This window comes from Micrasema longulum, unplaced genomic scaffold (assembly GCF_059751315.1).
Source record: "Micrasema longulum isolate JH-2025_06_02 unplaced genomic scaffold, ASM5975131v1 h1tg000928l, whole genome shotgun sequence".
NCBI classification, from domain to species: Eukaryota; Metazoa; Arthropoda; class Insecta; order Trichoptera; family Brachycentridae; genus Micrasema; species Micrasema longulum.
The window spans coordinates 1,245-21,341 of NW_028278119.1; the positions used below are offsets into that span (position 1 = coordinate 1,245).

General features: G+C 35.0%; 1 protein-coding gene across 1 annotated transcript; it reads left to right on the forward strand.

Annotated features, from left to right (window-relative positions):
• Positions 1-639: 639 nt before the first annotated feature.
• On the forward strand, positions 640-18,341 carry LOC148278098 (protocadherin-12-like; the record flags this gene model as incomplete). Its single annotated transcript, XM_088231889.1, has 8 exons — positions 640-783; positions 4,313-4,536; positions 7,172-7,292; positions 8,174-8,334; positions 9,880-10,034; positions 12,977-13,108; positions 13,492-13,652; positions 17,028-18,341. Coding segments are annotated over 8 exons (1,173 nt in total), but the record flags the coding sequence as incomplete, so codon positions are not given.
• Positions 18,342-20,097: the final 1,756 nt, after the last annotated feature.

The following is a 20,097-nucleotide window of genomic DNA, read 5'->3' on the forward strand; positions in this document are numbered from 1 at the left end:
GCGCTAATTTAGTGCTCTATGCACCACGGGACGCAGATAGGAAAACGATGAGGATAAAATAAATATTTTACTGGACGCAGTAGTAAAAATTTTTGTGGTCACATATTCGAATATATGTCGAGTCATTTGGTTGGAAATTATAAATCAGGGAAATATTTTAATGGTAGTTATGGTAAAAAGTCCCCAGTAGTCAAATATTCGAATATTTCAAAGAGACCACATGTCGGCTTTTTATCTGCCATTTCAAAGACCATTTATCGGCCTCGTGGTGTAGTGGTCAGCGCGTTTGCCTATCATGCGAGAGGTTTCGGGTTCGATTCCCGACATGGTTGACGTGAAATATTTATTTAAAAAATGAGTTTTTACACTTGAATATTTTATAGTCTCTGGGTTGGTACCTGAAGCGTAGGACTGATCATCTTACCTTCATGTAATAAAAAATATTAAGTTTACCAGGGCAGTGCCCTATGCACCATTATGTGCGTAAATTGAACGATGATGATGATGACCACATGAATAATATGATTGGGAATTGTATTTCAAAAAAAAAATTCTGATGGTTATAGTATATTCCTTGTGGAACCCCAGTGGTCACAGATACAATTATTGCATATTACTGATTTTTTTCAATGATTTCAGGGATTGAAGTACTTTGTATCGGATCGCCAGTTTCTCAGCAAGTTCGCCATCAGCACTGCCGGGGAAGTCGTTCTACGCAAGAGTTTGGACTATGAAGAAGACGACAAGTATTCCTTCCAAGTCATGGTGACTGACGGACAAGCTGTAAGTGTTCAGCACATTTATTCACTTTGGCTGTGTAAAATGTGGAAGAACAAAAATAGTAACTATATCTTAACAGAGATGACGAAATTCTAAGGAAAGGAAATTAAATCTACTTTGGCAAACAAATGTTTATCGCAGGAGGCTAAACTAGCAGTTCACAACGGAGTTCTAGTTCCAACTCTAATGTATGGGAGCGAAGTATGGAATTGGAAAAATAATGATGAAAGTAGGTTGAATGCTGTCGAAATGCGATCCCTCAGGCGAATGTGCGGTAAAACGAAGTATGATAGGTGCACAAATGCCGAGATCCGTGAAGTGTGTAAGGCTGAGACATGCATTATTGACAGAATCAAGAAAGGGGTGCTGCGTTGGTTTGGACATGTAGAGCGAATGGACAGCGAAAGAACGGCTAAAAGGATCTACGATGCAAATGTCGATGGATGCAGAAAACGAGGAAGACCGAGAAAGACATGGCACGATCAAGTCCATCAATACTTGAAGATGGACATGTCAAAAGTAGGAATAATCGGCGTGCGTGCATGAGAAGATGTATGAATGTAGAGGAAGCGAGATCTGTATGCCAAGATAGAGTGTTATGGCGTTCTATCCTTTCTGCCTACCCCTACGGGGAAACGGCGTGATGGTTTGTTGTTGTTGTATTGTTTGAATCTGTTTTGATTAAAACTTTTGTTGAAATTGTGGATAAAATAAGCTTATTGTTTTTATATTTTCACAATTACATAATTTATTTATTTTTAACATACGTAACTTTCTGACAATTTCGCTCTTTTGAGCAATTCTTTTTGCACTTTTACGTGTCTATCACTAAAGATCCGTAGAAGTCATTAAAAAATTAACATAACATTGCTATATTGAACACACAAAATTAACATAACATTGCTATATTGAACACACAAAATTAACATAACATTACTATATTGAACACACAAAATTAACATAACATTGCTATATTGAACACACAAAATTAACATAACATCGCTATATTGAACACACAAAATTAACATAACATCGCTATATTGAACACACAAAATTAACATAACATTGCTATATTGAACACACAAAATTAACATAACATTGCTATATTGAACACACAAAATTAACATAACATTGCTATATTGAACACACAAAATTAACATAACATCGCTATATTGAACACACAAAATTAACATAACATTGCTATATTGAACACACAAAATTAACATAACATCGCTATATTGAACACACAAAATTAACATAACATTGCTATATTGAACACACAAAATTAACATAACATTGCTATATTGAACACACAAAATTAACATAACATCGCTATATTGAACACACAAAATTAACATAACATTGCTATATTGAACACACAAAATTAACATAACATTGCTATATTGAACACACAAAATTAACATAACATTGCTATATTGAACACACAAAATTAACATAACATCGCTATATTGAACACACAAAATTAACATAACATTGCTATATTGAACACACAAAATTAACATAACATTGCTATATTGAACACACAAAATTAACATAACATCGCTATATTGAACACACAAAATTAACATAACATTGCTATATTGAACACACAAAATTAACATAACATTGCTATATTGAACACACAAAATTAACATAACATTGCTATATTGAACACACAAAATTAACATAACATCGCTATATTGAACACACAAAATTAACATAACATTGCTATATTGAACACACAAAATTAACATAACATTGCTATATTGAACACACAAAATTAACATAACATTGCTATATTGAACACACAAAATTAACATAACATTGCTATATTGAACACACAAAATTAACATAACATCGCTATATTGAACACACAAAATTAACATAACATTGCTATATTGAACACACAAAATTAACATAACATCGCTATATTGAACACACAAAATTAACATAACATTGCTATATTGAACACACAAAATTAACATAACATCGCTATATTGAACACACAAAATTAACATAGCATTGCTATATTGAACACACAAAATTAACATAACATCGCTATATTGAACACACAAAATTAACATAACATTGCTATATTGAACACACAAAATTAACATAACATCGCTATATTGAACACACAAAATTAACATAACATTGCTATATTGAACACACAAAATTAACATAACATCGCTATATTGAACACACAAAATTAACATAACATTGCTATATTGAACACACAAAATTAACATAACATCGCTATATTGAACACACAAAATTAACATAGCATTGCTATATTGAACACACAAAATTAACATAACATCGCTATATTGAACACACAAAATTAACATAACATTGCTATATTGAACACACAAAATTGCTATATTGAACACACAAAATTAACATAACATTGCTATATTGATTCTAGAGTACCTGACCATTTCTTTCAAATTTTCACTGGGTCGACATCAATGAAAATACTTATTTCAAAGTTACGTTATGTGCCAATTCCTGCTGGGATAGAGAAATATCAGTTTTTTTAAATTATTTTTAAGTAATAAGGGTTTATGAAATACTGTCCTGTTAAAAAAAATGCTACTTATTAGTGGCATAAAAAATACTCATAAAATTTCATTTTTAATTCCCGCAAGAACGGTCATTGTATTGCCACGCCCCTAATACGTCACGATTCATGTAAATTTTCAAGTTCATTCCTTTCCATTCAAATTTTTTTAGAACATCGTCACGAATCTTGACGTCACAACTATCAAAGCCAAACATGTCGCGTTTTGTAGTTGAACTGGCACCGTATGCGTAAGACGTAAGACCAATCATCTGGTTTCCTAAAAAAAATTAACAAAATATACGTTGCAGTGCTTTTTGCCCAATCGGGAGCAGTAGCTGAATCACAAATAACTACAGACGTGCTAATAAGCGACGTGATAACAATTTCTCACCTTGGTTGTTTATCGTATTCACGATCACAATAGAACAACTGTGAACACATAATATTAAATGTCAAAATATTTACGTTTCGCGACGTATAATCCTGCTGCGCAATCACATATTTGAATTTCACCGGTGTATATATGGAAAATATTCCCAAACTGCTATTTTTATTAATTTATCACGCTATTTATTGCATTTAGCCGGCGGATGGCAAGCCAAATGTCAAGAAAAGCAGTCGCCATTGTAATTGTTTGTAATTCAATTTTCACTTTTTTGTATTAGATACTCCTTACTATTTTGCAAATGCAATATATTGTATTATTTTTTTTAGTAAACGACGATTTTTCGCCAGTGAACTGTATTTATTTATGAGGAAAGCAAAAAACAAACCGACACGACCGTTGACTTAGAGATTACACACGCGTTGACTTATGACCGCGATAACTTAAGCATGTTCATTTTTGTTGACTGTGATCGCTCAAATGCTTAGCATGTTTTTAAGCACGTCGATAGTTATTTGTGATTGAGCTACAGATGGGTATGGTGATGACGAATTCTCCATACATTATTCATATTTCCTTTTCAGAACGACACAGCCACAATCAACATAACCGTGCTGAACGTCAACGACTGGGAGCCGCGCTTTCGCTACCCCCAGTACGAGTTCTTCGTGGGGCAGGGCGCCCCCGAGGAGGGCGAGGGCTCCCCGGGCCCGCGGACCCACCGCCACCTGCACATCGGCCAAGTGGAGGCCGCGGACGGGGACAAGGGGGACGCGGTGCACCTGGCGCTCAGCGGGGCTGACGCGAGGTGGGCAAATGGAAATAGAATTACAGTCCTCAAAATATAGTTGATAGCAAAAGTGAAGACATAACTTTGTAGTAACGTCTAATGAGTGATTTATATTGACACACGAAAAATCTTTCGTATCTGGCATTTTAATTTGTTTTTTAATACAATGCTTGACATATAAATAAAATATATATAAATAACGTAATTTTATAAAATCAGCCTTTAAACAAAAAAAAACGAAAATAAACCTAACAATGTTTGATTATGTCCAAATGCTTGCAGACTGGCTGGATTTCCTCCCTAGGGAGTTGTTCATATTTAAATTTATTTCAACAGAGAGGGAAAACATTTTTGAGAAGCCGGATGAATCTCACCCACATGATAAAGGTTTCAGCTCTTTTACTTCACAAAAGTCAACAGATGGAAGAGTTGAGGAAATGTGGATGTTCAAACATGGGCAGAATGGTGAATGTTACACAAGTATGTAAAGTGGCCACTTAAACCAGCCAATGACAGGTCATAAGCCCTGTAAATGCCTAGACTTCCACATTCCCTTCTCAAAAATGTTTTCCCTCTCTGTTGAAATAAAAATTAAAATAAACCTAATTACATGGTTGAAATGAAATATTTATTTGAAAAATTCGTTTTTACACTAGAATATTTCATTGTCTCTGGATTGGTACTTGAAGCGTAAGACTGATCATCTTACCTTCATGTGACAAAAGTGATAAAGATACGCTGCAATTGGTGAACCAATGCAGTGCCCTATGGACCATTAGATGCGAAAAGGGAATGATGATGATGATAATAAAATAAATTAAGACTTATTATTTCTGGCTGCGATACGATCCCACTTGCTTTTTAATGATGCTCACACTTACACACACCTGAACACTTACTCCCACACAAACACACATAAACACACTTCTACACTAACTCTCATACAAATACACATAAACACACCCTTTTGTTGTTCCACAATTTAATATGTATGATTCTTATTTAGAAACTTTGCTGGTCTGTCTTTAAACCGTATTTTTTAAATTTTATTATATCATTGTCGACTGTTTGTTTCTTTAAAATAAATAAACAATAATTATAATGTTTGGCTGATTTATATAGCGCCATTTTTCTGAAAAATCACCTTAAGGGTGCTTTACAATTGTATACTTAAACTTACAGTACATTCTAACTAAGCTAAAGTGACATATTATATTTTCTGATTTAAAATTGAGGGTATGACTAAGGAAGTGAGATTTTAGTTAGGATCACTGACTAGGACTGTCGATGATTCGTAAGTTTTAAGGCAATTGGTTCCAGGCAGAGGGGCCGGCAACGGCAAAAGCACGATCTCCAAATCTAGGGTTTGGGGAGCGCCGGATTTCGGCAATTTTTCCTCTTCCTGAATCAAATGCTGACCTAAGAGTAGATTTTCTTTGACGTGTATTTTCCCTAATACAAAAGTTCCCATGGGTATCTTAGAGCCATTTCATGAGGGATTTGAATACTGTCCAGCAAAGCTTTTATTTTATGCTCTCTGGGCTAGCTATTTAACCAGTGCAAATGTCGAAGATGTTGTGAGATGTGAGAATATTTTTTTAATCCCGTAATAAGCCTCGCTGCTGCATTGAAAACAGATTGAAGTTTGGTATTTTGGGACATTTGTTTATATTCCATTACAGTAATCTAGACGCGAAACGACATAAACATTCACAAAAGCTTTAGTTGCGCCATAGGAATATTTTCTGCATATCCGGATAGTGTCTGGAACTTGTTAATCCAGAATCAATATTTATTTATTTATTCACACTCTTTATCAAAATACAATTCCATATTCACTTTGCCCAGCTAACAAGGGTACATACCCCGTTCCAAGCTAGGCAATTACATTTTTATATATTATAATAGTTAACAAATTAATATAGAGCACAGACAAACAAAATATAAACTTATTTGGATACACATTTTGATTCATATACATACAGACATACGCATATATACACACATGTATATATAAATATACACATATATACACATGTACATACACACACACGTACATACACCCATGCGCATACACATACATACATTCATAAAAACATAGACAATTTATTTATGCGAAACTTCATGGTTGTCATCTATAAATATATATTTTTTAAATTATTCCTTATTTTTTATATTTTATTTTTGACATCCAGTAAGGTTCTCCAATCCGTGGCGTGCATCAACTTTTCTGACTCCCTACGACCAATGTCATGAAAGAGCGAGGTCAACACCTTCCGTAACTTGACAACACTCCCGTCTTTCCACGATTCTGGCAAAAGGTTATGGACCTTTTTGCCTACGTTATAGTGTTGTCTCGATGCCAGAACAGTGTTGACCCCTTCACTTAGTATCAGATCCCTATTAGAGTATCTTGTATTATGGTTGTGGTTGACGCTTGGGTAAATGTCTCTCTTTATGTGTGTAACCACTACCGTTCTCAATATATACTGTTGAATAATATTCAGTACTCTGAATTATTTGAAGAGCAAGTGCTTATGCAATATGCTTTAATAATACATAAATAATCCCTGAAAAATAAAAAAATACAATTCCACCAAGTTATGGATAATCTTAGTCAATGTAAATAATGCACGCTCTCATTATATTTCAGTTTATTCTACATCAACGAGCAGGGAGAGATATTCATGAATGAGAATGCTCTTCCTCTGGTCAACTCTTCGCTGGTCCACATGGTAGCAGTAGCTACAGATTCTGGAGTACCTCCACGACAGGTAAACCCCATAGTTCATTGCATCACTAAAGGAATATTACCTTTATTCTCTGAATGACTAAACCATGGCGTACAGGTGACGGTTGTCAAACTGACCTCTCTTATTTTTGACTAGTTTTATTTCGTTAAATGGTATCCACAAATATGCATAGATGAAACAAAAAAATGATCCTGAACAAATACCAGAAGAATGCAAACAAATATCATAAAATAAACTAAAATTGCTTGTTAACGAATACCACAAATATATGTAAATGTCTTTAAACAAGTGTTACGACTTCACGTAAACAAAAATCACAAATGCACTTTACCTCAATCTACAAATGCAATAAACGAATTCTTACACAGAAGGAATTTACAATAGCGAGCACTGGCGGAGAGCTGTGGGCAGGCGACACGAAATGCCAAGAAATATTTCATATCTCGTCCGGGGTGACATTGCAGCGGACTATGCGTTGCGGGCCAAAGGGGAGTTCGGACCTACCAACCTCACGGCTGTTGGTGTTGTTCGCCACAACATAAATAAATAAAATAATTTCACTTAAAGAAATACCAAAAATACACAAAAATAAATAAAAAAAATATGTATGTAAATGATTATTACAAAAGGAATAAACATAAACAAATTCCATGAATACACATAAACAAATATACATAAACGAATACCACAAAAAATGTGCACATACTTCATTAATAATAAACAAAGATTTACATATCTTGTTTTACATTATTAAAAAAAACAATAGGAAACTAATAAGAGAGCTCACAGAAAAATTATGCCTTAAATAAAAGAAGTACTTAAGTTAACTTAATGTTTATTTTTAAAAATTAGATATAATTCTAAATTGTTGATGTCTATTAATTTTGAATTTGTATTTTCAGTCATCAGTGCCCGTGATAGTCCACTTCTCGGAAGCCCTCATGGGAAGCACTCGGACGGCAACTCTCCAGGGAAGCAGCTTGCTCCTCATCATAGTATTTGCGACAGTTCTCGGCTTGCTGGCTGTAGTCATCTTCTTACTACTCGGATACATTTACAAAGTGTAAGTCAAAACCATCACAACCTCGCCAACAACTAGGCGGCCCTTAGACGGTGGGAGTGGAAGCGGGAGAGAGGTGTTTATAATTTAATTTGATTCAGTGATCGTTTGAAAGAAGACAACTTGTTATCAAAGAAATCAAGACTATGTTTACAATGTTTGTTGGCAGGCCTAAGAATTCTGGGTATAGGGGAATTAAAACCATAGTTAGTTCTATAGTTATCGGTATGAAAGAGTAAGTTTTGTCTAAGGTTTCTAGTTCGGATCTTTAATTTTATTGAGCTCAGTAGTTCGGGCGCATCAAAGAGTGAGTATTTCTTGCATTGCAGTGCTGGGATCACAGTTTCATGCATACGTGGTACTTACCCTCACCTATTCGAACAATAGTTGACAGCGTTATAAATTAACTGACTGTTATGTACGCTTCGTGGTGCTTATTTGAAATTCTGAAAATTATTAAAAGTCCCTCCACTTGTGAGATAAGTTCTGTAATTTGTTTCCTTAATATGAAGAACATAAGACCAGTCCATGTTCACAAACAGAACTATGAGGTGCAAGGTTAGTTAGATGAGTTATTCAATAGTAACGAAGAGAGGTGAGACAGTACAATAAAGGGCCTGATGATATTATGAAGAGGAAATACAAAAGCTTGTGCCACGCAATGACGACATTTTGTCAAAAATGCTAGATACTGCACTCTGCATAAAGACAGCAAAATTAAGAACTTCAGTCCAACAGGAAATTGGATACAAAAAAAAATTTCTTGCTCGTGGTAAAAATTAGAGCATTCAATTGTACATCGTACTTGATAATGTACGAAAAAAAATATAAAAAATGTTTTAACACTTTGTATCCCGGAGCTGTGTAAACATGTGATTATATAACCACGCGTTGTGTCCCGGTCCCGTGTTTTCACGTGGTTTACCAGCTGTCTAAAAAAGTGCATTTTATTGACATCTAGTGACTTTAATTAGTACTTTTTCGCTGCTGGTAAACCACGTGAAAACACGGGGCTGGGACACAACGCATGGTTATTATAATCACGTGTTTACACGGCTCCGGGATACAAAGCACAAAAAAAGGAGTGAGACCCTGTATATGTGCGAACATTGCAATGCGCAATGTGGCTCTCCATAAAGGCCAATGTTGGCAAAACTACCCTACGAAAATAACTTTTTTAATTGTCTCGAATAAATATAAGAAGTTTGAATTGATTTAACCCAGTATTGACAAAATTATGACACTTTTACGAAACCCTTCACAAAGCATGAAATTTCACAAAAATGGGCCGGGCACAGGGTAAATTCTTACGCTATTATTTAGATAGGTAGGTTTTTATGTATAGTTAATTTTGGCATCAATAACGAATTTTACGTTTTTACTGGAGATTTCTATGCTTGCTTCTAATACCCTCATAAAAATTGGCTTAGTTTAATAGTCTATTAACATATTAAAAAAAAATGAAAAACCACCGAACTTCCTCATTGGGCTAATAAGGAGAAAATCTCTTTCATACAAATTTTTATTGATGTTTTTTTTCTGTTACAGTAAGCGACCTAAGTCCAGTATGGGTAACAAAGTCGGTGTGGGAGTTCTTGTGCAGCATGAGAAGATGGTGTCCACCAATGGGCACGGCCTGAATGGTGGAGGCGCGGGGGTAGGGGGCAGTGCCGGGAACTTGGCAGCCATTACAGGGGCCCTAGGTAATTAATTATGTTTTAAAAATATTTTCCTCGAAGGAATCTTCTTAAATTAACAGGCCGTTTTTAAATTATTATTATTTCACTTCACTTTTATTATTTCTATGTTTGAACATCCTTTTTTCCCGGATCCTCTTTCTTTCCTTTTCTAACCTGCTTACCTAATCCACCTTCTTGCATTATTTACTTCATCTTATCAAAGTATTGAGTCTAAAAAATAAAAAAGTCTGAATTGGTAAACCAAATGCAGCGTAAGTAATCTATTACACGAAGGTAAGGTAAGGTGATCAGTCTTAAACTACGTGTACCAGCTCAGAAACAAACATTTCAGTTTTAAAACGTATTTTTTTATATTCTTAAAAACGCATTAAATATAAAATAAATATTATTAGGCCTAGTCATGTTTTGTCTCATCTGGTAAGTGTAGTCGCTATTTGCTTTTTCGGGTTGATTTTAAATATATCTTCAACATAATTTTTCAACTAGTAAGGTAAATCATTGTAGTGTTTAAGTTCATTGTATAGTATTTAAAAATAAATACTTCACATCCACCCTGCTAGGAATCGAACCCAAGACCTGAAAAATGGTAGTCACTACGCGCCAATCACTACACTACGGGGCGGACAAATTTGTACTCCATTTCCGAGATGTTACTACTCGTCCAGGGTTCTAGTTTTATTTAACATGTAGAACTGTATTCTTTATCGGCCTGGACACAGAAATATATAAATAATTTATTTTTTTGCACCACAACAGGCCAGAAGGCCCAATTATAGTGTTGAATAACATTACAGAACACCCAGGCTTGAGAAAAATCACATTTTAATTTTTTGTCTTCTCACCGGGAATCGAACCAGGAACCTTCTGTGTGAGAGCCGAGTGTCTTGACCACTGCACTACAAAGGCCGCCTGTATTTAAAACTTTACATACATTTATATACATATAATGACAGGCATATTGCCATATGGCAATTTTTTCCTACCTACCCAAACGGTTCAATTTGAGAAAATGAAAAGTACATATTAATACAGAATCTTCTAATTTTGCACGAAATTTGAAACAAAGATAAACTTAAAATCTACACCATGCTATGAAGAGAGGAGGGGGGATGCAAAGGAAAGAAGGAGGAGAAAGGAAAAACTCAAATATTTATACAGTGACATTTTAATCTTGATTTATATGTAAATAAAGAAGAGGTATCTGAGAGTAGTAGGTAAATTATTCCAAGGTAAAGCAGCTACTACTGTGAAAGAGAAGGCAAAAGAATTTGAGCGATGAATGGGTATTAAAAGGTTTCTCTCGTTACTAGTACTATATTGTTTAACAATAAAAAATAAATAGGTGAAGTAAAAATCAATTAATGATAGAATATAGGGGAACAATATTTAGAGTATGTCCAAATGCTTGCAGGCTGGCTGGATTTCCTCCCTAGGGAGTCTTTCATATTTAAATTTGTCGCAACAGAGAGGGAAAACATTGTTGAAAAGGGAATATGAAAGTCTAGGCATTTACAGAGCTTATAACCGCTCATTGGCTGGTTAAAGTGGGCAATTTACACACTGTGTAACATTCACCATTCAGCCTATGTTTGAACATCCACATTTCCTCAACTCTTCCATCTGTTGACGTTTGTGAAGTAAAAGAGCTGAAACCTTTATCACGTGGGTGAGATTCATCCGGCTTCTCAAAAATATTTTCCCTCTCTGTAGTATAAAAATTGAAAAATTGTTTTCAGGCTTTGCCTAGTACGTGAATTGGTTCAGCCGGATGAATCTCACCCACATGATAAAGGTTTCAACTCTTTTACTTCACAAAAATCGACAGATGGAAGAGTTGCGGAAATATGGATGTTTAAACATGGGCAGAATGGTGAATGTTACAGTGTGTAAAATGGCCACTTAAACCAGCCAATGACAGGTCGTTAGCCCTGAAAATGCCTAGACTTTCATATTCCCTTCTAAAAAATGTTTTCCCTCTCTGTTGTAACAAATTTAAATATGAATATAGTGAATATTAATAACCATCCCCAATATGGAAAAAAAACATTATTTATTTATTTATTATAAATATACGGCCTAAGCCAATTACAACAGTTACATGAAGAAACATAAATGCAAAAAACTGAACAAAAAGAACATAAAACTATTTAGCAAAGACAAACAAGGGCAGACCAATAATTGTATACAATATATTAAAAAAAACGAAAGACCAAAAACTTTGAGCTAAACCATGCCAATCCAACTTCATCCCACACTGTTTAGTCGCGAAGAGATCTACGAAAAGCCGGAAGATCTATCCCAAAAAATTCCAAGTCGTGTGATGAATTGACTAATCTACACATTCTGGACATTGGGGCATAAAAACCAAAGTTGCTTTTAGAAGATTTTATAAATAGCAGATTTTGACTTCTGGTGACACGGTTGGGAACATGAAAAAAAATTGATTGCAACAGAGATGGGACATCACTTAAAGCATTAAGTATTTCGAAAATGCATATAAGGTCCATCTCAGTTCATTATAGTAGTTTAAATTCACTTACAAAAGGTCACCAATGTCGACCAATGATGCAAAACTCTAAATCTTTTTTACATCAAAAGAGATTTTTATTTATTAGGAATGTTTAATTCAATCAAACTTATTTCATAAATAATATGTAAAGCATAAAAATACATAGGTCTACGTCTCTCCAATGAAGACAGATTAAGAGATTGATCTATTTCAAAATAAGAATAATTACCCCTTTGTAATCCGAGCAACCATGCCACTTTTCTTAGAAAACGGTGTTGGACAGACTCGATATGGTCAATATGAGTCCTGTAGAATGGAGACCAATTATCAATTACCAATTATCCAGCCAATAAAGATTTATAACACTGTAAAAACTAGATTTTCCCTTTTAAAAAGGTTTTTGCCTTCGTTGAAATTCCCGAAACATTTTTTTTAGGCGCAGCAAGTGGCTCCCTGCTGAGCGTCAGTGCTGGAGCCAGCACCATCCTGGCCAACTCCAGTAGCAGCTTGAACCTGCACGGGGGGCACGAGGATGGAGATGGGGGCCCGCTCGGGACCCTCCCTAGAGGTAAACACCTGTCTAAACAACCAACAATACGCATACTTTAATAGAAAGTTTCACTGAGAAAAAAGTGTCTGCAAACGTGTTAATATCAAATTTAGCTGTACAAATATTGCAGAATGAAAATTGGGTTTTTATGAACAAATTTAGATCTAAATAACTTCCAAAGGGGGAAATCCAGCCAGTCTGCAAACATTTTGACATACTAAAAAAATTGTAAAATTAAAACCACTGAACTTCCTGATCGAGTGTCGCACCTTGGGACATTTGTCACAATTGAACAAAAATCAAATATTAAGTATGGGGCCTTTGATAAAGTGCAATGGGCTTGTTCAGATATGTAGGCGCACGCAGAGGGTAATGGTACATTGGGCAGGCTTGTGTTGCAGGTATAATGTCCCGCTCGGGGCCCGGGCAGGGACAGGGGCGGGCGCGCGAGGCCCTCATGTCCTGCCACCTGGGCAGCGCTCCCGGGGGCGGCCGCTCCGGCGTGGCGTGGCCGGCCGCCACCATCCCCGCCACCGTCAAGAAGCTCAGCTGGGACCCCAAGGTAAACACAAACGTTCTCTTCACGATTACATATGCATATAATGATAACTCACAAGGACTTGTTAAAACATAGATGATAGATATAGTCGAGGCAATGGAAGGTATCAATGATAGCGGGACGGACTCCAAATGCCAAACACTCTTCAGCTCTGGAAATGAATCGGAAGGTATTTATTTATTTACGGACATTGAATGGAATTTATAGGAATAAATAGATTACAATTTAAGAACATTTGGTAATGTATCCAACATAAAACAAGTTTATTGGATTATAATTCTACTTTATTTTTTATAAAATATACAAAGGGTATATTGTGACGCGTTTCGTCTTGTTAGGACATTTTCAAACAAACTAACTTAAATATTTACAAAGTTTCCTTATATACTAAAAATAATTGCTATTTTATGTTTGTGGATTTCTATACAAGCCAAAATAAGTAGAGTAATTAAAATTCAATTAGGGTATACTGAGTATATTAGAGGAATATTTTGGTTTTATTGGGGAAAAACCTTCCATTATTTAAAAATATTTGTGGGTATGACTTTAAAATTTATACAATAATTATAAAAATATTGATTTCATTTATACAGGTTTATTTTGAAAATTATTGTTGTCACTCTACATTGGTGTTTTACACAGGTTTCATTCATGTTTAATGTCAACTAAGGTAAAAATACATTCAGAATTTTTAATATTATTTCATTTTAATTTAATTGATTGGGAACATTACAAGTTTTTATATATTTAGTAGGTATATAATATAAAGTGTATTATACTCGTACATAATATGAAATAACAAATTTACAATTACAAGATTACAATTATAAATATTTTAGTTTTTTGTTTTTTTTTAAATATTAAATAAAGGTGAATTAACTAGGTTTAACTGTTCATTTATAAGTATATTAGCTGGGTTATTGTCATTTTTTATTATTTCTAGTTGTTCTAACAGATTGAGTCTATGGCCTTTATTTTCTATGTGTAATGGTTCAGGTTTATTTTTGTTTGTCAAATTATGTTTGTTATTGATGAGGTGTTTTTCAAATTGGGATTTTTAAATATTTAAGTTAGTTTGTTTGAAAATGTCCTAACAAGACGAAATGCGTCACAATATACCCTCTGTATATTTTATACAAAATAAAGTAGAATTATAATCCAATAAACTTGTTTTATTTTGGATACATTACCAAATTAAATATGGAATTCTACCAATTGTCTGCATACACAATAAATAATTTAAGAACAGTTCGCAACATTAAAAAATAATAAAAAATGCATTGACAAACAAAGGACATCAAGACTAGATCTGGACTATTTATTTAGTGCTCGTTTAAATCTTTGTATACTAAAAACAAAAAATCAAGATCTTGTTTCGAGTTGTGGCGGGCAACACCAGCAGCCGTGAGGTTGGCAGGTCCGAACGGTCAAGATGAAATGTGTCGAGTACTTTCCATACACGGTGTTTAGTAACCTCGTCCAGGCTGACGTTGCAGTGGACTACGCATTGCGGGTTGGCCCGCAATGCGTAGTCCACTGAGCAGAGCAGAGTTAAGATCTGCTAACCTCACGACTGTTGGTGGTGCCCGCCACAGAGTTAACAATATGACAAAGGCGGATCATTAAAGAATTAAGGCCATAAATTGTTCTATGCTGATTGATGAACAGCACTTTAGGTTGTACCTAGTTAGGCAGACTAGACATGATCGAGAGAAATCTATTACCTAAGTGTGTCTGTAGTTGATAAAGTAATTGTTATTTTTGTTAATAAACTATGATTATCAATATTATTATTGTATCTCAACCAACGAGTCGGAATATGGAATTTAACCTGTCTCAGTAATGATGGCACATCGATTATACCATTTAGCATGCCGAACACATACATAGAGTCAATATTAGGTATGTGGATGAATGACAACAGTTCGCCTTCTCCTGACAAGTTTTCTGTGGTTTCCTCGTCATTAGAGCACCCGATTTTTACATATTATAAACATATAAGCTTTAAGTGTCAGCCTCGTAGTGTAGTAGTCAGCGCGTTCGCCTACCATGCAAGAGTTCTCGGGTTCGATTCCCAGCATGGTCGATATAAAATATTTATTTAGAAGGGTGTTTTTCATCATCATCATCATTCTCTTTCCGCACCTATTGGTGCATAGGGCACTGGATTGGTACACCAATCGCAGCATATTTCGATCAATTCTGTTACATGAAGGTAAGGTGATCAGTTCTACGCTACAGGTACCAGTCCAAGGACTATGTTCAAGTGTGAAAACGCTCTTTTAAATAAATATTTCATATCAACCATGTCGGGAATCGAACCCGAGACCTCTTGCATGGTAGGCAAACGCGCTGACCATAACACTACGAGATCGACAAAGGTGTTTTTACACTAAAATATTTCATAGTCCCTGGATTGGTACCTTTAGAGTAAGACTGATCATCTTAGCTTCATGTAACAAAATTATTGATCAAGATACGCTGCGATTGGTGTACCAATGCAGTGCCCTATGCAACATAAGGTGCGGAAAGGGAATGATGATGATGATCTTTACTTTTAGTTTTTCTTCTAAGTCAATTTAGAATTAAACAAATCAATTACTATTCCTTTGAAGTTAGTATAAACCTTGTGCTTATGCACTGTAAAAAATAATGCAACTAATAATTAACAAATGCAAAAATAATAAACACAAATTAGTAAGCATGAACACAATATTAATAATAATTGATGACTCTCTTTTCTTTTCCACATTCGCTACTAAGGGGAGCATGTGGACATCACCTGACGCCTTCAGGAGACCCTATCACCAGCCCGCGTCCCTTAGTTCCGCCGAATAGAGTCGAAAAATCGTCATCCGTGGCTTTCCAGGACGGCGTGAGCCCGGAGGTGTAAAGAAGAGGCAACACTTCATTCGGCGGAACTGAGGGCCGCTGGATTGACGTGGGAGGATGCGAGATGGCGAGTGCTGGCTGGCGATGAGGTCTCCTGGAAGCAACTGGTGATGTCCACATGCTCCACTCAAAAGCGGAGGTGGAAAAGAAGAAAAGAAGAAGCATACGGCTGCACATGTCCAAGTCAGATCCACAGCCACATCCTCAAGACGCTCTTTATAAGAGGCTGCTGCGTCCGTTCTCAGACTTCAATGTTAGTTATGAAATTGGACCGCCTTATGCCGAAAAATACGCTACATTTTAGAAGATTATGACATTGACACAATAATCTATTAGTATTTTCTCATCCAGATTGAGAACAACAATATGGATCACTTTAACCACTCAAATGGTTCATTACCACCACATATTATTTCTTTATTCCTTATAGGATATATTACAAAGTCTGTACAATTTTATATCTAATTACATTATTTTCTTTTTCAGGATACCAATGGTGGGCCTGATGTTACAGATACGGGGAATAATTCTGACCATCACAACTTGACCGTCTATTTTTAAACTTGTAAATAAACAGACAATAAAACAACAGAGAAGTTTTGTTAAAAATATTACATTATTTGTGCTATTTAATTAAGTATTTTCAAGGTTCTTTGATTTTTTTAAAGATTTACGTTTATACATTCCGCAATGGAGTTTAGTTCAAAGAATGATGATAACAAAAGATGAAAACATGGTATTAGCATTTGAAAGAAAAATATTAAGGAAGGTATTTGGTGCTGTCAACCAAAACGGAGTGTGGAGGAGACGGCTTGATCATGAATTAGAGGCACTGTATGGCCAACCCGACATTGCACAACTCATAAAAATAAAAAGATTACAACAGTTGGGCCATGTGCACAGAATGAATGATAACCATACCCTGAAAAGGATTCTTTATACCACTCCGGAAGGCAGACGAAACAGAGGCATATTAAGATGGCTGGATAATGTGGAAAGTGACATTAGAGCAATTGGCCTGACAAACTGAAAAAGAGCCGCAGGGTGCAGGGAGGAATGGATTCCGGAGGAGGTCAGGCCCACGAGGAGCTGTAGCGCCACTGATTATGATGAATGATGATATCATAAACAATTAATGCGCTGTATTATGTCATCATTACGTGTGATTATGATTGACGTAATAATTGTCGAGAATGTGGATAGTGACGCGCATAAAACATGCGTTTTAATGTGATGGAGGTGTTGTCGAAAGAAATTAAACTGAATACCTTACATTATATTATGGGGTATCCAAATTCTTAAATAGAATCATTGAACTTGGGTAGACAAAGGCCCTAACCACATGGCTGACAAAATGTGTAAGCAATGTGCAACGACAGGTTTAACGGGATCTAGCGTCGCGCCACTTGGTGAAAAGGGACAGGAATATATTTACTTGTAAAATACGAGCATATTATTCTCCCCTCCCTTGTAAGCAAGTGTCTGGATCTTTGTGCCAACTGAATATATAATAGGTCTGGCAATGTGTAAAATAGAACTTCCTCATAGAATTTATAGTGTTGTTTTTAAGGAAAGTTCCTGGAGTGTAAATTGCCTTTTTACAGAAATATTTGTATTTCTTACATTGTAGACAAAGTAAAAAATGTATGTATTTTTACCTGTGTGCGTAAAAATAATATTTAAGAATGTAAAATATGTACAACATCCCACAAATAATATTTATTAATTTTGTTTTAAATTTTAAAAAATTATTCAGTAAAACATAACGTTATATTGTCAGGTTGATGTTAAATTTGTAAATTAGCCATTTTCATAAAAAAAAAAACATTAACCAGATATTTACTATTTACTTACCGTGTGCCCAGTGTTTCGGTCTCACGGAACAGAGGTCCGAGGTTCGAACCCCACTCTACCCCAACTTGATTTCCATTTTCTAATATTGATTTATTTACAACTCTTTGAAAATGGTCACCAAAACTGAAATACTCGGGTAAATGAAATAAACATTTCTTTTCACAATAAAATTCAATACTTAAAAAAATATTTTATGTTATGTTTTACCACAAAAAATATTTAACTGAATGGACTATTTATTAATAATTTAGTAATTAAGTTAATTAATATGGTTTATTATTAAACTATGGCTTATTAATAGAAAGCCGGGTAAAAAAATTGTCTTTCCTGGCAATACGAACAAGATGTCCACCTTGTTTTATTTAACAATCTGACAGACAGTAAAATAATCTAATTCTTAAAAAAATATATATGTGAATTTGCAACTTACAAATGAAATGTGATCCCACCATATTACCTTTTAATCCTAGCAGTTTTTTCAGCAAGCGAATAGCCATATTAAAATACAGCTTCTGGATGTGTAAAACAATGCATGAGATCTCGCTCTAGCGTAAATTATAGAGAATATACAAACTGATCTATTTCATAGATGCAAAGGTTTTCACAGTCACGGTTATCAATATGTATTTTTTTTTGGGTGATACCGTGTGTGTTGGATTTGTTCCGACGTTTTGGCTACCATTGCAGGAGCCTGAGTGTTTTTGTAGAAAAAAGTGTGTGTTTCAGTACTAGTAATTTGTACCGTGTCGCAGTCGGCAGTAGGCACATTTCTATTCATTTTTGTAGTGTGTAGTGCTGGGAACCATGTTATTTGGATGTCTGTGTATTTCAATTGCCTCTTTTATTATTCGTGCACTGTAATTACTGGATGTATGCAAAAATTTTAGTTCAAATTCGAAAAAATGTCCGGCGTCTATAAAGTGTTCCGCGATTGCAGATTTGTCAGGATGCCCAAGTTTACAAGCTCTTTTGTGTTCGTCAATCTTTTTCTTTGCTGTGCGCCGTGTTTGTCCTATGTACACTTTATCACATCCTTGACAACTTAGTTTATAAACAGCTTCCGTTTCCAGGGGATTCTTATCTTTTGGGCTCAATAAATGGTTTTTCATTTTTCCCACAGCCCAAACGTTGTTCCAATATTATGTTTCTTCAGCACTTTGGCTATCTTGTCAGAAACTTTCTGTACATATGGTAGGTATGCAGTTCCGCTGGTAATATCTTCTTCCTTGTTCTTCTTTGTAGCTTGCGATTTAATAATGTTGTCAATTTGCTTCTTCTTATATGCATTACGCTCCAACGCATCTGTAATTTTGTCGGTATCACCCAAAAAAGAAACATATTGATCTCTTTCAGTATATTTGGATTATATAATATTCCAAAAATCAATTTTTAGAAATGTTTCCTAAGAAAAATTTGACGAAGAGATTCAAGTTGTAATCAAGCGTCCCTGCTAGAAATAATGATGGATACAAAAATGGGTAATTATTATTTTCTTACAGTATCGCAAGAATTGCTTTTGAATGAAGGTTCAAGTTAAACATTTTTTTTTTTAAACCAACACAGTCATAGTTATAAACAATACATAAAGAATAACAGCAAACAACAAGACTAATAACGGGTTAAAATATAAAAAAAACAAAACGTACAGTTCGCTAGGGGCGAAAGGAATTGGGATGGGAAAATGGGGAAGGAAGAGAAGAAG